General features: G+C 47.1%; 1 protein-coding gene across 3 annotated transcripts in view; it reads right to left on the minus strand.

Annotated features, from left to right (window-relative positions):
* The window catches only part of LOC117072590 (general transcription factor II-I repeat domain-containing protein 2B), a 66,151-nt gene extending 54,523 nt beyond the window's left edge, over positions 1-11,628 (minus strand). For 2 of the 3 annotated variants that reach the window (XM_033192911.1, XM_033192912.1), the window contains exons 1-2: positions 11,213-11,628; positions 8,946-10,127 (exon numbers count right to left, since the gene is read on the minus strand). In XM_033192911.1, the coding sequence (XP_033048802.1) occupies positions 8,946-9,423 (478 nt within the window). In that variant the 5' untranslated portion in view covers positions 9,424-10,127; positions 11,213-11,628. The remainder of the gene's footprint in view (positions 1-8,945; positions 10,128-11,212) is intronic. The other variant, XM_033192913.1, reaches the window with a different exon arrangement.
* Positions 11,629-18,621: the final 6,993 nt, after the last annotated feature.

Raw genomic sequence — 18,621 nt, forward strand, 5'->3', positions numbered from 1 at the left:
TCGAACTCTTGACCTCAAGTTATCCGCCCACCTCGGCTTCTCAAAGTGCTGGGATTACAGGTGTGAGCCACCACTCCCGGCCTTTTTTTTTTTTTTTTAAAGACAGCGTCTTGCTTTGTCATCCAGGCTGGAGTGTGATCATGGTTCACTATAGCCTTGACCTTTTGGGCTCAGTTGATACTCCCATTTCAGCCCCCAGGTGACTGGGACTACAGGTGCATGCCACCACACCTGGCTAATTTTCGCATTTTTAGTACAGATGGGGTTTCACTATGTTGCCCAGGCTGGTCTCCAACTCCTGGGCTCAAGCTATCTGCCCGCTTCCGCCTCCCACAGTGCTGGGATTACAGGTGTGAGCCGCCACGCCCAGCCAATATTGTTTTTCATAGCAAAGACTGTTCTGGCAACAGAGCTGGAGTCAGAAAAAGCAGCTCAATTGCCTCTCTGCTTTTTGGCTAAGTTGAAGAGTAGAAGAAGCAGCATCCAGCCAGGAGATGCGTAGGTCCTAGAAAGTCTTTTCTTGAGCATTCTAGATTCTACTCACCAAGCAAATGTATATCAAAGAATATGTAACGGCAAAGGTGTGTTATGTTTCCATTCACTAGAACACTCCCTTAGATCACGCTCCATCTTTATTCTTTTGGAAGCTCAGAGAATTTCCATTCATAATCTTTGTTTTGTCTTTAGCATCCCCGGGAGAGAAAAGGGCGTAGAAGTATTCTCATTTTATAGCTTAGCAAGTTGTCCAAGCAAAGCTAGACTTACACCAGGACAATTTTTGCCTAGTGCTATTTCCACTTCTTCACACCTTCAGTTGCCATTGATCTATGACGTCATTACACTCAGTGTGTATTAAGAAACGGGGCTGGGGCCGGGCGCTGTGACTCACGCCTGTAATCCCAGCACTTTGGGAAGCTGAGGCGGGAGATTCACAAGGTCAGGAGATGGAGACCATCCTGGCTACCACGGTGAAACCCCGTCTCTACCAAAAATAAAAAAAATTAGCCGGGTGAGGTGGTGGGCGCCTCTAGTCCCAGCTACTCGGGAGGCTGAGGCAGGAGAATGGCATGAACCCGGGAGGTGGAGCTTGCAGTGAGCCGAGATGGCGCCACTGCACTCCAGACTGGGTGACAGAGCGAGACTCCATCAAAGAAAGAAAAGGAAGGAAGGAGGAAGGGAGGGAGGGAGGGAGGGAGGGAGGAGGGGGGAGGAAGGAAGGAAGGAAGGAAGGAAGGAAGGAAGGAAGGAAGGAAGGAAATGGGGCCAGCGTGGTGGCTTACGCCTATAATCCTAACACTTTGGGAGGCTGAGGCGAGCAGATCGCTTGAGATCAGGAGTTCGAGACCAGCCTGGCCAACATGGTGAGACTCCCTTCTCTAGTAAAAATTAGTCAGGCATGGTGGTGGGCGCCTGTAATCCCAGCTACTCCAGACCAGCTACACCGGAGGCTGAGGCAGAAGAACTGCTTGAACCCAGGTGGCGGAGGTTGCAGTGAGCCAAGATTATGCCACTGCCCTCCAGGTGGGGCAACAGGGCAAGATTCCGTCCAAAAAAAAAAAAAAATCCCAGCACTTTGGGAGACCGAGGCGGGCAGATCACAAGGACAAGAGATCGAGACCATCCTGGCCAACATGGTGAAACCTCGTCTCTACTGAAAATACAAAAATTAGCCGGGCATCACGGTGCACGCCTGTAGTCCCAGCTACTCAGGAGGCGGAGTTTGCAGTTAGCTGAGATCCCACCACTGCACTCCAGCCTGGTGACAGAGCCAGACTCCGTCTCACACACACAAAAAAACAAAAAAACATTGACTGATGATTGTTGTACAACTCTGTGAATATATTTTAAGAAACCACTGAACGGTACACTTTTTTTTTAATTGTCTTTTTTTTTTTGAGACAGGGTCTTGCTCTGTCTCCCAGGCTGGAGTGCAGTGGCACAATCATGGTTCACTGCAACCTCTGCCTTCTGGGTGCCTCAGCCTCCTGAGTAGCTGGGATGACAGGCATGCACCACCATGCCTGGATAATTTTGTGTATTTTTAGTAGAGATGGGGTTTCGCCATGTTGGCCAGGCTGGTCTTGAACTCCTGAGCTCAGGTGATCCACCTGCCTCGGCCTCCCAAAGTGCTGGGATTACAGGTGTGAGGCACTGTGCCCACCACTATTTTTTAAATTTTTATTTATTTTTCTGACAGGGTCTCATTGTCACCCAGGCTGAAGTGCAGTGCCATGATCCTAGTTGGAGCACAGTGGTGCAATCACTGTACCCTTGACCTCCCGGGCTCAAGCAATGCTCCTGTCTCAGCCTCCAGAGTAGCTAAGACGACAAGCCTGTGCCACCACACTCAGCTAATTTTTTATTTTTGTAAAGAGGTCTCACTATGTTGCTCATGCTGGTCTCAAACTCCTGGGCTCAAACGATCCTTCCACCTCAGCCTCCCAGAGTGTTGGGATTACAGGCATGAGCCACCATGTACAGCCTGAACTGTATACTTCAAATGGGTGAATTGTATAAGTATGTGAATTATATCTCAATAAAACAGTTTTTATTGCATTTATTTATTTGTTTTTGAGACAGAATCTCACTCTCTCGCCCAGGCTGGAATGCAGTGGTGCGATCTCAGCTCACTGCAACCTCCGCCTCCCAGGTTCCAGCAATTCTCTTACCTCAGCCTCCCAAGTAGCTGAGACTACAGTCTTGGGTCACCATGCCTGGCTAATTTTTGTATTTTTAGTAGACACAGGGTTTCATCACATTGGCCAGGCCAGTCTCAAACTCCTGACCTCAAGTGATCTTCCCTCCTTGGCCTCCCAAAGTGCTGGGATGACAGGGGTGAGCCACTGCGCCCGGCCAAAGAGATTTTAAAAAATCAAATAAAAGAAAGGTTGGATGGAAAAAAAGAAAATTAACATGTACTGAACTACATTCTACATGCCGATGCTTTTATAATCACCCAATTTAAAACTCACATACCCTCCAAGGGAAATATTATTTTCCGTGAAAGGATACAGAGAGCATGGGAGCCTGCCGGGGGGTGTGTAGGTGGTTTAAGGAATGGCAGAGGCTGCAACCGCAGTGGAGGAGCAGAAGGGCAAACAGAAGAAAGGCCCCAGGAGGGGAAAATAAGGCGGGTGACCACATGTCCTAGGTGGGGCAGTCCCAGCCCATGCCCGCCCTGCCAGTGAAATTATTATAACAGTAGTCTCTTCATTCTCAAGTGCCTGGAAGATGAATTATAAGATATTTATGTATGGGTTGTTGTGTGAAATGCACACACACACACACAGACACACACACACAATTACTAGAATCATGGCACCCCGCGTCCTTAAAACAACCTCCAAGCTCAGAGAGGTCTCTCCCTGATGCCGACCAAAAGGCAATCAAAACACCGATCTCTTAACTCAATGCTTAAGTCTGTGTACTTTATTTAGCATGAAGAAAAATGGTCAAAACAATCATGCAATCCATTTCCTGTGAGATTTAAAAAAAGATTAAAATTCTTTTTTTTTTTTTTTTTTGAGATGGAGTTTTGCTTTTGCTGCCCAGGCTGGAGTGCAGTGGCTTGATCTCAGCTCACCACTACCTCCGCCTCCCAGGTTCAAGCGATTCTCTTGCTTCAGCCTCCTGAGTAGCTGGGACTACAGGCACGTGTCACCGTGCCCAGCTAATTTTTTGTAATTTTAGCAGAGACAGGGTTTCACCGTGTTAGCCAGGATGGTCTCGATCTCCTGACCTCGTGATCCGCCCGCCTCGGCCTCCCAAAGTGCTGGGATTACAAGCGTGAGCCACCGCACCCGGCCTAGTTTTTGTATTTTTAGTAGAGACAGGGTTTCACCATGTTGGCCAGGCTGGTTTTGAACTCCTGACCTCAAATTATCCACCCACCTTGATCTCCCAAAGTGCTGGGATTATAGGCATGAGCCACCTTGCCCAGCCTAACATAAAGGAAACAGTTTTTAAATAAAAATTCTTTTATCTGATGTAAACCAGACTAGATGAGGATATGTTTCATTTCTTTAATTATAAAGGTGAAATACTCGTTTATGTCACTTAATGTTTTTTTCTGCACCTTGTAGAGCAGGGCTGACACATAGGTAGTGTGCTCAGAGTCAGCTAAAAATGATTTAATATTTAACTATAATTTTTTTATAGCAAAGTTCACCCTTTTCAGTGTACAGTTCTATGATTTTTTTTTTTTTTCTTTTTTGAGACAGGGTCTCACTCTGTCACCCAGGCTGGAGTGCAGTGGAGCACTCTCAGCTCACTGCAACCTCCCCATCCTGGGCTCAAGCAATCCTCGTGCCTCAGCCTCCTGAGTAGCTGGGACTACAGGCGTATGCCATCATGTCCAGCTCATTTTTTGCATTTTTTTTTAATGCAAATGCATTAGAGAGGAGGTTTCACCATGTTGCCTAGGCTGGTCTCGAACTCCTGACCTTAGGTGATCTGCCGCCTTGGCCTCCCAAAGTGTTGGGATTACAAGTGTCAGTCACCTGCCTGGCCCCTATGAATTTTGACATATATAAAGTCATATAGCTACTATTAAAATCAAGGTATAAAACAGTTCTGTCACCCCCAGATTTTTTTTTTTTTTTTTGAGATGGAGTCTCACTCTGTTGCCCAGGCTGGAGTGCTGTGGCACAGTCTCGGCTCACTGCAAGCTCCACCTCCCAGGTTCACGCCATTCTCCTGCCTCAGCCTCCCAAGTAGCTGGGACTACAGGCGCCCGCCACCACGTCCGGCTAAGTTTTTGTATTTTTAGTAGAGACGGGGTTTCACTGTGGTCTTGATCTCCTGACCTCATGATCCACCCGCCTCAGCCTCCCAAAGTGCTGGGATTACAGGTGTGAGCCACTGCGCCCGGCCCACCCCCAGAATATTATACCACAGTAATCCCTAAACAGGTTCTGATGTCAAAAGTCTGCTTTTTAACAAAAAAGAAAATAAAAATAAAAACACAAACAAAAATAGAAATAAAAAAATTGAAAAAAAAAAACAAAGAATAAAATAATAGGCAGGATGACACCAGGTGGAATTCGAAAAAGATACTATCAGTTGGCGTCAACTATGCTACCAGTAATCATTAAAAAACAAGTGTTTCATAATAATTATTATCATGTTTTGAGGCAGGGTCTTACTCTGTCACCCAGGCTGGAATGCAGTGGTGCAATCACAGCTCACTGCAGCCTCTGCCTCCTTGGGCTTAGGAGATCCTCCCACCTCAACTTCCTGAGTAGCTGGAATCCCAGGCATGCGCCACCATGTTCCGCTAATTTTTGTATTTTTTGTAGAGAGGGGGTTTCGCCATGTTGCGCAGGCTGGTCTCGAACTCCTGGACTTAAGTGATCTCCTGCCTCATCCTCCCAAAGTGCTGGGATTACAGGGGTGAGCCACTGTGCTGGGCTGAGTGCTTCATAATTATTGTACTTTCTTTGCCTTTTGTACATAACAACAAATGGAGGCAGGAATGTTGTCTTTTATATTTTATGATTTGGAACACAGCATGCATTAATAGAAAACTGAAAATAATGAAATATGACTATAAGCCAACACAGTGTTTCCCGTCCCAAGTACATTTTCCTGAGAAAATTTCACTGCACTCTAATAAAGCTCAAAATCCTTGACCGTAAGAACTTGTACCACAAAATCTCCCAAAGCTGATATAGTTATTAACCATTTTCCTACTCACATCTGAAGTGCCAGCACCATTTATTGAGATGACAGATTTTTACACAGTACTTAGCTTTTTGCTTTTTTATTTTGAGATGGAGTCTTGCTTTGTGGCTCAGGCTGGAGTGCAGTGGCGCAATCTCAGCTCACTACAACCTCTGCCTCCCAAGTAGCTGAAATTACAGGTGCATGCCACCACACCCTGTTAATTTTTGTATTTTTAGTAGAGACGGGGTTTCACCACATTGGCCAGGCTGGTCTCGAACTCCTGACCTAAGGTGATCTGCCTAGCTTGGCTTTCCAAAGTGCTGGGATTACAGGCATGAGCCACCATGCCCAGCACTTTTTGCTCCTTTAAAACTGTAGATGTAAACTCCAAAAACTTCCAAATCTCATTTTGTTTTCCCAGCAATCCTGGAGGACCTTCTGTCCTTTTAATGTAATATTTTACTAATGAAAAGCAAGTACCTAGAAAAATCTCCAGTCTACAGGTCAAATCCAGACCGCAGCCTATTTTTGTAAATTAAGCTTTATCAGAACACAGTCACATTCACTTGTTTACATCTTGGCTACAGCTGCTCTCCTGCAAAGGAAGGTTTGCATGTATGTGACAAAGACCCCATGTCCCCAAAGCCAAAAATATTTACTGTCCTTACAAACAAGGTTTGCCCATCACTGATCTAGAATCTGTATCTATCCCTTACAATCTTTCATCGTTTGGAATGTCATCTACTGCCTTTATGAAAACTCTGAAATCTTGAAATAGAGGCCTGGTTTATTTTTAAAAACCGTTTCTAGATTTTCCTTTCCAAAGGTTAATTTTTCAGGTTTTAAAGGGCTTAGTTTTCTGGTTTTGTTTTGGTTTTCAGACAGTCTTGCTCTGTTCTCCAGATTGAAGTGCAGTGGTAAGATCACAGCTTACCATGAATGGCTAACTTGTAATTTATTTTTATTTTTTTGTAGAGACAAGGTTTCACTATGTTGCCCAGGCTGGTCTTGAACTCCTAGGCTCAAACCATTCTCCTGCCTCAGCCTCCCAAAATACTGGAATTACAGGAATGAGACACTGTGCCCAGACTCAGGGCTTGTTTTTTGTTTTGTTTTGCTTTTTTCTTTTGAGATAGGGTCTTGCTCTATCACCTAGACTGGAGTGTAGTGGCATGATCACAGCTCCCTGCAGCCTGGGATTCCCAAGCTCTAGTGATCTTCCCACTTCAACCTCCCAAGTAGCTGGGACCACAGGTGCACACCACTGTACCCACCTAACTTTTGTATTTTTTTTTTTTTTTTTTTTGTAAAGATGGAGTTTTGCCATGTTGCCCAGGCTAGTCTTGAACTCCTGGACTCAAGCGATCCTCCTGCCTCAGCCTCCTAAAGTGCTGGGATTACAGGTGTGAGCCATCACACCCAGCCACAGGGCTTAGTTTTAATAAATAAATTCTACCTGCTTCACAGCTCAGCCTACAAGTACAAACTCAAGAGTACACGATTCACCATACAACAAAAATGTATTAAGCACCTGCAATGTGAAAACGTATACTAGTGGCCAGGCGAGGTGGCTCACATCTGTAATCCCAGCACTCTGGGAGTCAGAGGCGGGCAGACCACCTGAGGTCAGGAGTTCCATACCAGCCTGGCCAACATGGTGAAACCCTGTCTCTACTAAAAATACAAAAAAAAAAAAAAAAAAAGACAGGTGTGGTGGTGGGCACCTGTAATCCCAGCTACTTGGGAGTCTGAAGCAGGGAGAATTGCTTGAACCCGGGAGGCGGAGGTTGCAGTGAGCCAAGATCGTGCCATTGCACTCCGGCCTGGGCAATAAGAACGAAACTCCATCTCAAAAAAAAAAAAAATTAGCTGGGCATGGTGGCGTGCTCCTGTAATACCAGCTACTCAGGAGGCTGAGGCAGGAAAATCTCTTGAACTCAGGAGGCAGAGGTTGCAGTGGGACGTGATTGTGCCACTGTACTTCAGCCTGGGCGACAGAGCAAGACTCCGTCCCCGCCCCTACCCCAAAAAAATGTATACTGATGGCAAGGAGTGTAGGGGAATCACAAGCAATACAGTAAAAGAAGCCAGACACCCGTGAAATGGGCCCAGGGCATGTAGGAATGCAGATGAATCAACTAGGAGGACAAGAGAAAGGAAGGGCCAGGAGTCTCCCCCTTATCTCAGGGGGACTCATTCCAAGACCCTCAGTGGATGCTTGGAACTGCAAATAGTGCCAAACCCTAAATCTATTATGTTCTTTTTTTTTTTTTTTGAGATGGAGGCTCACTCTGTCGCCCAGGCTGGAGTGCAGTGTCGTGATCTGGGCTCACTGCAACCTCTGCCTCCCAGGTTCAAGCGATTTTCCTGCCTCAGCCTCCCGAGTAGCTGGGATTACAGGTGTGCACTACCACGTTCGGCTAATTTTTGTATTTTTAGTAGAGACGGGGTTTCACCATGTTGGCGAGTCCGGGCAATATAGTGGGACCAGCCCGGCAACATAATGGAACTCTGCCTCTACAAAAAAATTAAAAATTAGTCAGGTGTGGGGGTGCATGCCTGTGGTCCCAGCTATTCAGGAGGCTGAGATGGGAGAATTGCTTAAGCCCAGGAGGTCGAGGCTGCAGTGAGCTGTTATCCCACCATTTCAACAGGGCGAGACCCTGGGCAACAGGGCAAGACTCTGTCTCAAGAGAAAAAAAAGAAGGCCCACCAGGCGCAGTGACTCATGCCTGTAATCCCAGCACTTTGGGAGGCTGAGGTGGGTGAATCACCTGAGGTCAAGATTTTGAGACCAGTCTAGCCAACATGGTGAAATCCCATCTCTACTAAAAGCATAAAAATTAGCTGGGCGTGGTGGTGCACATCTGTCATCCCAGCTACTCTGGAGGCTGAGGCAGGAGAATAGCTTGAATCCGGGAGGTGAAGCTTGCAGTTAGCCGATATCGCAATACTTCACTCCAGCCTGGGTGACAGGGCAAGGCTCTGTCTCAAAAAAAAAAAGGCAAAGGTGACAGGTATAGAATTTTCAACTTGCATCAGGTCAGCATTCAATAAGTTTTGGATTTTGGAACAGACCAAATTTTGGATTTTTGGATTACAGATGTTCAACCTATACATACACACCTATGATGAATTTTAATTTATAAATTAGGCACAGTAAGAAAGTAACAACAATAAAATAGAATAAGTATATCAAGTACTGTAATGTTATGTGAATGTGATCTCTCTCTCTCTCTCTCTCGATCTCTCTCTCTCAATATGACTTGTAACGTACTTACCCTTCTTCTTCTTGTAATGATGTGAGAATCTATGCCTGAATCTGTGTAACCATCCCTTACTCGCAGTAAATGGCTTGGTGTCAGTTTCAGAGCATCCCTTGCTGAAGTCTTGGTATAGGCTCAAGGCTTTCTGGCGCAACACGTTGCTGTCAATGGGAACACGTTTTCTGTTCATCTCTTCCACCCACAAATGCAGTGCCTGTTCCATCTTAACTAAGCACTTATCACGCACTGTGGCCGTCACTTTAGCAGTTGGAGGTGAGACAGCAAAACTAGCACGAATTTCTTTTTCCTTCTTCACAATTTCACGGATGGAAGATTCATTCTTCCCGTAGATCTTAGCAACCTCAGCATAAGATTTTTTTTCTTTCCTGATTAAGTCGAGAACTTTCACCTTTTCACTTAGAGGAAGCACTTTACGGCTTCTCTTTGGCCTATCCAAATTCCCAGCATCACTACTCTTGTGCTGTGGGGCCATTATGACGGAAAATAAGGGTGACTTGAACACACACACTGGGACACTGTGACAGTCGATCTGATAACCGAGCCAGCTACTAAGTGACTATGGGTGTGGAGCGCCCACAGCGTGGGGACGCTGAACAAAGGGGACGATTCACTGCCAGGCTGCACAGCGCGAGGTTTCATCACAGCGTGCAATTTAAAACTTATGAATTGTTTATTTCTGGAATTTTCCATGTAATATTTTCAGACCACGGTTGACCTCAGGTAACTGAAACAGTGGGTAAAGGGGGGAAAACTGTACTTCCAGGTTCCGCAGCCTGAGAATGAGAGAAGGGACTGTGCAGGCTGAAGGCGTGGGGGAAGAGCCAGGGCCCTGGGGAGCAGACGTCAGGGACTAAACAGGCAGGCAGACAGGCAGGAAGAACCGTGACCCACTCCAAATCGCCACTGAAGATTGATCCCAACTGCAAGCTGGTGCCAAGCCCCGCGTCCACGGAAGTCACACAGCCTATGATGCCTTCCTCTCCAAATGGAAGCAAAGAGGAGAAAAGGCTGCTGGAGTCTTCAATTGCAGCCGTGAGCAATCTCCAACTGGCCAGTTTCCAAGCTTACATCTAGACATCTGCTTACTTCAAATTACCAGCACGAACCTAAAACACGATTTTTTATTTTCCTTAAAACACAAAGCTTGGCCCAGCAATTCCAGTCCTTGGTATACACCTATGAGAATTGAAAACAAATGTCCGCACAAAAACGTGTACACCAATGTTCATACCAGTATTATTCGTAACAGCCAAAAGGTGGAAATGACCCAAATAGCCATCAATGGATGGAAAATCAAAATGCTGTGTATTCATATCATGGATTTTTATTCAGTCATAAAGAAGGAAAGAAGCCAGACACACAAAAAACTTGGGATGGTTCTAACCACACGAAATGTCCAGAACAGGCAAATCCATGGAGACAAAAGTGATTGCCAGGGGCTGGGGGTAGGGACAGGGTGGGGACCGGGGAATGACAGCCTAATGGGATTGGAGTTTCTTCTCCTCGGGTGCTGAAAACGTTCTGCAATTAGTGGGAAAGGTTGCACAACTCTGTGCACTGAATTTTTCACTCTTAAAAGGTGAGTTTTACAATGGATCTCAACGAAGCTGTTATTAAGAAACAAGAAAGCGTGGGCTTGAGGGGTGGAGAATACAGCCCTGAGAGCCTTTGTCCCCCTTGAACTCGAAACCAGAATTGCAACGGGAAATTCCCGGGCCTCGGCCTTTTTCCTTGGGAGTCTGGATTGGTTTTTCGCCAACAAACAGATCCCCGGAGACCGTCGCGAGGACCAGATCGACAGACAAAACCCACAACCTGGGCCTCTGGGCGCGCGTGACGTCAGGGGGTGGATCCGAGGCGCAGTTGCCTGGTAACAACGGCGACCCCGCCCCCTCACCTAACCAATCAAGCGCATCCGCACGCAGCGCGAGCGCCCCACGTACACTGGGCGGAGCGTGACGTCACGCACACACCCCCGCTCGGCCAATCAGGAAGGAGAGGGATGCGCACTCCGTGCGTACGACCATTGCCCCCGCGGCAAGGCTTCCCCGCCCCCACCCTCACATCTCTGGTCCTGCCCGCGGAGACCGGGGTTCGAGGGGGGGCCTCGCCTCGGGGCGCCGGGGTGTGCCGGGGTGCGCCGGGGTGCCACCTCCCGCTGCGGTCGGGTGACCTCCCTTCCCCAGGCCCTCGGGAGTAGGACGTTCCGAAAGGCAACCCGCCCTTAATGGCGGCGGCGGCGGCGGGGGCGGGGTACGCACCTGAGGGCGCCGGGCCGCGCCGGGCCGGCCGCGGAGTCAGAGGCCTGGGCCACCTGGGAGCGGCCGATGGCCGAGGGCTGCGGCCGGGAGCCCTGCGCGGGGGACGAGCACGCTGCGGGGCGTGTGGGCGGCGGCCGAGGCCTCTGCTCGCCACTCGCCTTCCTTTTTCTCTTTCTTTCTTTCTTTCCCCCCCTTTTCCCCCGTTTTTTTGTTTGCTTCCTGGAAGGCAGCCTCGACTTGTGTGTCCGCAGCGCCCCAAGTGGGAGTCGCCGTTTCCGGTGCTGTCGAATCCAGTTTAGCCGCGCTGTGCATTTGCTTGGAGGCGTGCAGCCCGGTCCTGCCAGGTCCAGACCCGCTCAGCCATCGCTGATTGTGGCATGGATTGCTGGCGGGGCCTTTCTCACCCCGGACACCGCCCTCAAACGTGCATGCAGTTGCTTGCTGTTATTTAATTTTCTTTCTTTTTTTTTTGAGACGGAGTTTCACTCTTGTTGCCCTGGTTGGAGTGCAATGACGCGATCTTGGCTCACTGCAACCTCGGCCTCCCGGGTTCAAGCGATTCTGCCTCAGCCTCCCAAGTAGCTGGGATTACAGGCATGTGCCACCAAGCCTGGCTGATTTTCTATTTTTAGTAAAGACAGGATTTCTCCATGTTGGTCAGGCTGGTCTCAAACTTCGACCTCAGGTGTTCCGCCCACCTCGGCCTCCCAAAGAGTTGGGATTACAGGCAGGAGCCACCGCGCCTGGCTGCTGCTTCTTTCTTCTTTCTTCTTTCTTCTTCTTCCTCTTCTTCCTCTTCTTCCTCTTCTTCTTCTTCTTCTTCTTCTTTCTTCCTTTTTTTTTTTTTTTTTTTACGTGATTGCAGTTTGTACCTGCAGAGTAGATCACCACAAGTAACCGGTGAATCTGGGCCTTAAAGTCCTCGAGTTGTTCGTGATAAACTGCAACATCCTGTCCTGACCCTTTTTGATAGGGTGGGTGGCATCACCAGCCAATCATGGGCATAGTCTGACATTATAGTAGTCTGACTGAATTATAATTATATATATATAGTTTTTTAGATGGAGTTTCATTCTTGTTGCCCAGGCTGGAGTGCAGTGTCACCATCTTGGCTCATTACAACCTCCACCTCCTGGGTTCAAGGGATTCACCTGCCTCAGCCTCCCGAGTAGCTGGTATTACAGGTCTGCACCACCACGCTCTGCTAATTTTGTATTTTTAGTAGAAATGGGGTTTTACCCTCTTGGCCAGGCTGGTCTCCAACTCCTGACCTCAGGTGATGCGCCCACCTCTGCTTCCCAAAGTGCTGGGATTACAGGTGTGAGCCACCACGCCTGGCCACATATTTATTTTTAAATATCTCAAAAAGAGAATAAGAGAAATTGTTTACCCATGGCTCAGAATTAACGTTTTTTTGCTTTTTTTTTTTTTTTTTTTTTTGCTTTTTGCTTTCTTTTGGGACAAGGTCTCTGTTGCCCGGGCTGGAGTGCAGTGGTGTCATCCTAGCTCAGTGCAGCTTCAGACTCCTGGGCTCAAGCAGTCCTCCTGCCTTGGCCTTCCAAAGTGCTGGGATTACAGTGGCTAATTTTTAAATTTTTTGTAGGGACAGTCTGTATTCCCCAGGCTGGTCTTCAACTCTAGGCTCAAGTGATCCTCCCACCTCGAATTCCTGAGTAGCTGGGACTACCGGCATTCACCCCCAGGCCCGACTAATTTTTTAAAAAATTGTAGAGACTGGGGTCTTACTTTGTTGCCCAAGCTGGCTTCCAGCTCTTGGGCTGAAGGAATCCTCCTGCTTTGCCTCCGAAAGTGTTGGTGTTGCAGGCATGCATGAGCCACTGCACCCAGCCTGCTTCATATTTAAAATTTTTTTTTTTTCCTTTTGAGACAGGGTCTTGATCAGTTGTCCAAGCTGGAGTGCAGTGATGTGATCATAGCTCACTGCAGCCTCAACCTCCCCAGCTCAACAAATCCTCCCACCTCAGTCCCCCTGAGTAGCTGGGACTGCATGCAGGTGCCACCATACCCAGCTAGTTAAAATTGTTTTTCTAGAAACAGGGCTCTCACTGTGCTGCCCAGGCTGGTCTCAAACTCTTGGGCTCAAGCGATCCTCCTGTCTCTGCTCCCAAAGCGCTGGGATTACAGGCATGCAGCCCCGTCCCGGCCCACTTAGTCCTTGTTGAAACATTGCTGGGTGTTCTGCCTATTTGGTGGCTGCTGCTGGTCCTTCTCTTCCCAGCCTTTACATGGTACAGGTGTAAGAGTTCAGTGTTGGATCTCTCTGCTGTCTGCTCTCACTCCTTAGATGAATCTCCTCCAGTCTTAGAGCCTTAAATACATTTTAAGATTACATTTTCATATCGTTGTGACTCCCAAATATTTATCTCCAGCCCAGACCATTCCCCTAAACTCCACATCTACTCCACTGCCTGCTTTGAAATCTTCACTTGTACAGTGACTTAAGAAAAACTTTTTTTCTCTTGGAGAATAGGCATCCCAAGAAGAACATGTCTCATGCTCCCCACACTTCTTCCTGCAGTCTTCTCCAGCTCAATGAATGAAACTCCATTCCTCCACTTACTCAAGCCAGAAGGCTTGGAAGCATCTTATTCCTCCCACACCCCACACCATTCCTTCAGACACCTCTGGCAGCTCTAACTTTGCCCAGATTCTACCACTTTCTCTGTCTCTCTTTTTTTTTCTGCTATGTGTGTTGGGGGGAGAGGGACTTGCTGCGTCACCCAGGTTGGAGAGCAGTGGTACAATCATAGCTGACCGCAGCCTCAGCCTCCTGCACTCAAGCAGTCCTCCCACGTCAGCCTCCCGAGTAGGTGGGACCCCAGGTGCACATCACCTCACCTGGCAAATTTTTAAAATTATTTGGCCAGGTGCAGTGGCTCACGCTTGTAATCCCAGCACTTTGAGAGGCCGAGGTGGGCGGATCACGAGGTCAGGAGTTCAAGACCAGCCTGGCCAACATGGTAAAACCTTGTCTGTACTAAAAATACAAAAATTAGCTGGGTGTGGTGGCAGGTGCCTGTAATCCCAGCTACTTGGGAGGCTGAGGCAGGAGAATCTCTGGAACCTGGGAGGCGAAGGTTGCAGTGAGCCAAGATCATGCCATTGCACTCCAGCCCGGGCAGTAGAGCGATACTCCATCTCAAAAAAAAAAAAAAAATTAATTGTAGAGGCTGGTTGTGGTGGCTCACACCTATAATCCTAGCACTTTGGGAGCCCAAGGGGGTTGGATTGCCTCAGCTCGGGAGTTTGAGACCAGCCTGGGCAACACGGTGAAACCCTGTCTCTACTAAAATACAAAAGAAATCAGTGGTTGCAGGCGCCTGTAGTCCTAGCTACTCAGGAGGCTGAGGCAGGAGAATTGCTTGAACCCAGGAGGTGGAGGTTGCAGTGAGCCAATATCACACCACTGCACTCCAGCCTGGGTAACAGCAAGACTGTCTCTATGAAAAAAAAAAAATTATATATATATATTTGTAGAGACAGACCAGCCTGTGTTGCCCAGGCTGGTCTCAAATTGCTGTTCTCAAGGGATCCTCCTGCCTCCTTCCTCAGCCTCCCAAACTGTTGGGATACAGGCATGAACCACCGAGCCTGGCCTCTACCACTTTCTGATGGCCCCCACTACCACCTCATGAGTCCAAGCCAACACTGTCTCTTGCTATAGACTCCTAATTTCTCTCCTTAATTCTGCCCTTAACCCTCTTCCATTCTCAACACAGTAACAAGAAGAATCTTGTAAAATGTAACTCATTTCACTCTTCTCAAAAATGTCCATTTCAGAGTAAAGGTCCTAATTTACGCTTCTGTCCAAGACGAAGTAACAAAAACCAGATTTACCCTCCCAGCTGCAACAATAAACAAAAAAATGCATGAAACAATGTGTTTTTCAAGACACTAGACATGAGGTGACAAAAGATAGTGTTGGAGAGATGGTAAACGTGAGGTGAGCTCTGCAATTGCTTAGCTGGAGAACTAAGAGGCCAGCTGACTTCTTTGGTTGTAACAGAGCTGAGTCCAGAAAGAACAAGGTAACTGCAGCTTATAAGGAAGGGTACCACAGAGAGAGTTCTGCACAGAGAGAGAACCCTAGAGATCTGCAGAGAAACCCCTGGATATGTAGCAGAGTACATCAGCACACACGTGTGACATACTTACTTGCTTCTAGGGAAAGAACCATCTGAATGCATTGAAATAGTGCTTGACACTCAGGGCCAAGAATGGTGCCTGTTCAGAATTCACAGGTCATTGGGTAGAGGACTAAGCAAGGTCTTGCCTCATTAGAGGGGAAAATTAGCCTTAGATTGCACACTGCCTAATACCCACCTAATGGCATAACAGCAAGAATTGAAAGCGTCAAATGGTTCCCAAGTAATTTTTTTTTTTTTTTCCTGAGACGGAATCTCACTCTGTCTCCCAGGCGGGAGTGCAGTGGCATGATCTCGGCTCACTGCAACCATTGTCTCCCAGGTTCAAACGATTCTCCTGCCTCAGCCTCCCTAGTAGCTGGGATTACAGGTGTGCACCACCATACCCAGCTTTTTTTTTTTTTTTTTTTTTTTGAGACAGAATCTTGCACTGTTGCCCAGGCTGGAGTGCAGTGGCTGAATCTCAGCTCACTGCAACCTCCGCCTCCCACGTTCACGCAATTCTCCTGCCTCAGCCTCCTGAGTAGCTGGGATTACAGGCGCACACTACCACTACCACCCGGCTAATTTTTTGTATTTTTAGTAGAGACAGGGTTTCACTATGTTGGCCAGACTGGTCTCGAACTCCTGACATCGTGATCTGCCCGCCTTGGCCTCCCAAAGCCAGCTAAATTTTTTGTATTTTTAGTAGAGACGGGGTTTCACCATGCTGGCCAGGCTGGTCTCAAACTCCTGACGTCAAATGATCCTTCTGCCTCTGCCTCCCAAAATGCTGGGATTACAGGCATGAGCCACTGTGCCTGTTTCCAAGTAACTTAACTGTATTCCAGAACAAAGCTCAAGAAGAGTTATGGTAATACAAATATACCCAGCTTCAAGAAAGGTAAAATTCACAGTGTCTGGTGTCCAAGCAGATTACTGACATACAAAGAAACAGGAACATGTGACCCGTAATGAGGAGAATAAACAATGTAAATCAACCCAGAACTCACCCAGATATTAGTATTAGCAAAAAAGGACATTAAAACAATCATTATAACTATTTCAAATGCTCAAAAGTTAAGTAGAGGCATGGGAAATATTAAGAAGACCCAAAATGAACTTCTATAGATAAAACCTACATGAGGTTTTTTTTGTTTTTGTTTTTGTTTTTGTTTTTTGAGACACAGTCTCGCTCTGTTGCCCAGACTGGAGTGTAGTGGCATGATCTTGGCTCACTGCAACCTCTGCCTCCCGGGTTCACGCCATTCTCCTGCCTCAGCCTCCCAAGTAGCTGGGACTACAGGTGCCCGCCACCACACCCAGCTAATTTTTGTATTTTTAGTAAAGATGGGGTTTCACCATATTGGCCAGGTTGGTCTTGAACTCCTGACCTTGTGATCTGCCTACCTCAGCCTCCCAAAGTGCTGAGATTACAGGCGTGAGCCACCGTGCCTGGTCAAGGTTTTTTTTTTTTTTCTGCAGCGGAGTCTAGCTCTGTTGCCCAGGCTGATGTGCAGTGGTGCAGTCTCAGCTCACTGCGTCCTCTGTCTCCCAGGCTCAAGTGATTCTCCTGCCTCAGCCTCCCAAGTAGCTGGGACTACAGGTCATGCCACCACGCCCGACTAATTTTTGTATTTTTAGTAGAGATGGGATTTCACCATGTTGGCCAGACTGGTTTCAAACTCCTGACCTCAAGTGAGCCTCCCACCTCAGGCTCCCAAAGTGTTGGGATTATAGCCGTGAGCCACTGCACCCAGCCTACAACGAGATTTTTTTCTAAAAAGTACACTGGATGGGATTAATGACAAATTAGACATTGCAGAAGAAAAGGTTAATGAACTCGAAGGCACAGCAATAGTAACTATCAGAAAGAGAAAAACACACAGAGAAAAAAGAATTAGAAAAATAAAAGCATTAATGAGCTTTGGGACAACTTCAAGTAATCTAATACACAAATAATTGAAATCTGCAGAGGAGAGGAGAGACAATTGTCTGAACATAATAAAAACTATAAACCAGGCCAGGTGCAGTGCCTCACTCCTGTAATCCCAGCAGTGCCTCACTCCTGTAATCCCAGCACTTTGGGTGGCTGAGGCGGGCAGATTACTTGAGGTCAGGAGTTGGAGACCAGCCTGACCAATATGGTGAAACCCCGTCTCTACTAAAAATACAAAAAATTAGCCAGGCATGGTGGCAAGCGCCTGTAAGTCCCAGCTACTTGGGAGGCTGAGGTGGGAGAATCACTTTGAAACCCAGGAGGTGGAGGTTGTAATGAGCCAAGATCACGCCACTGTACTCCAGCCTGGGGAACAGAGTGAGATCCTGTCTCAGAAAAAAAAAAGAAAGATAAAGAAAAGGAAAGAAATTAATAACAGAAGGTGCTTGACAAATCCCCAAATATTTGGAGATCAAATAACACACTTCTAAATAAACTATGGAATAAAGAAGAAATGAAAAGGGATATTAGAAAGTCTTTTGAACTAAATGAAAATAAAAAAACACGCATACGTCAGAATTGGTGAGATGCCGCACAGAACACCTATATTAGGAAAAAGGAAATGTCTTGAATTAATAAATTCAGCTACTTAAGACACAAGAAAAATAAGAGAAAATTAAATACAAATTAAGCAGGAGAGAGGAAAGAGACTAATAAAGGTAAAATCTGAACTCGATGAAACAGAACACAGAAAAAACAATAGAGAAAATCAGTGAGCCCAAAGCTGCTTTTGTGGGATGGTTTATGAAACTGACAAACTTCTAGCTAGACTGGACAGAAAAGAAAATGAAGGCCGGGCGCGGTGGCTCAAGCCTGTAATCCCAGCACTTTGGGAGGCCGAGACGGGCGGATCACGAGGTCAGGAGATCGAGACCATCCTGGCTAACACAGTGAAACCCCGTCTCTACTAAAAATACAAAAAAAAACTAGCCGGGCGAGGTGGCGGGCGCCTGTAGTCCCAGCTACTCGGGAGGCTGAGGCAGGAGAATGGCGTAAACCTGGGAGGCGGAGCTTGCAGTGAGCTGAGATCCGGCCACTGCACTCCAGTCCGGGCGACAGACCGAGACTCCGCCTCAAAAAAAAAAAAAAAAAAAAAAGAAAATGAAGACACAACTTACCAATTTTAGGAATTAAAGAGATGAAATCACTGCAGATTCTACAGACATTAAAAAGATAATAAGGGAAAACTATAAGCAAGATTATGGTATTAAGTTCAACAACTTAGATGAAACGGACATATTTCTTGAAAGACACCAATTACCAAA

The sequence above is a fragment of the Trachypithecus francoisi genome, unplaced genomic scaffold (genome assembly GCF_009764315.1).
Source record: "Trachypithecus francoisi isolate TF-2019V2 unplaced genomic scaffold, Tfra_2.0 Lachesis_group4, whole genome shotgun sequence".
Classification (NCBI taxonomy): Eukaryota; Metazoa; Chordata; class Mammalia; order Primates; family Cercopithecidae; genus Trachypithecus; species Trachypithecus francoisi.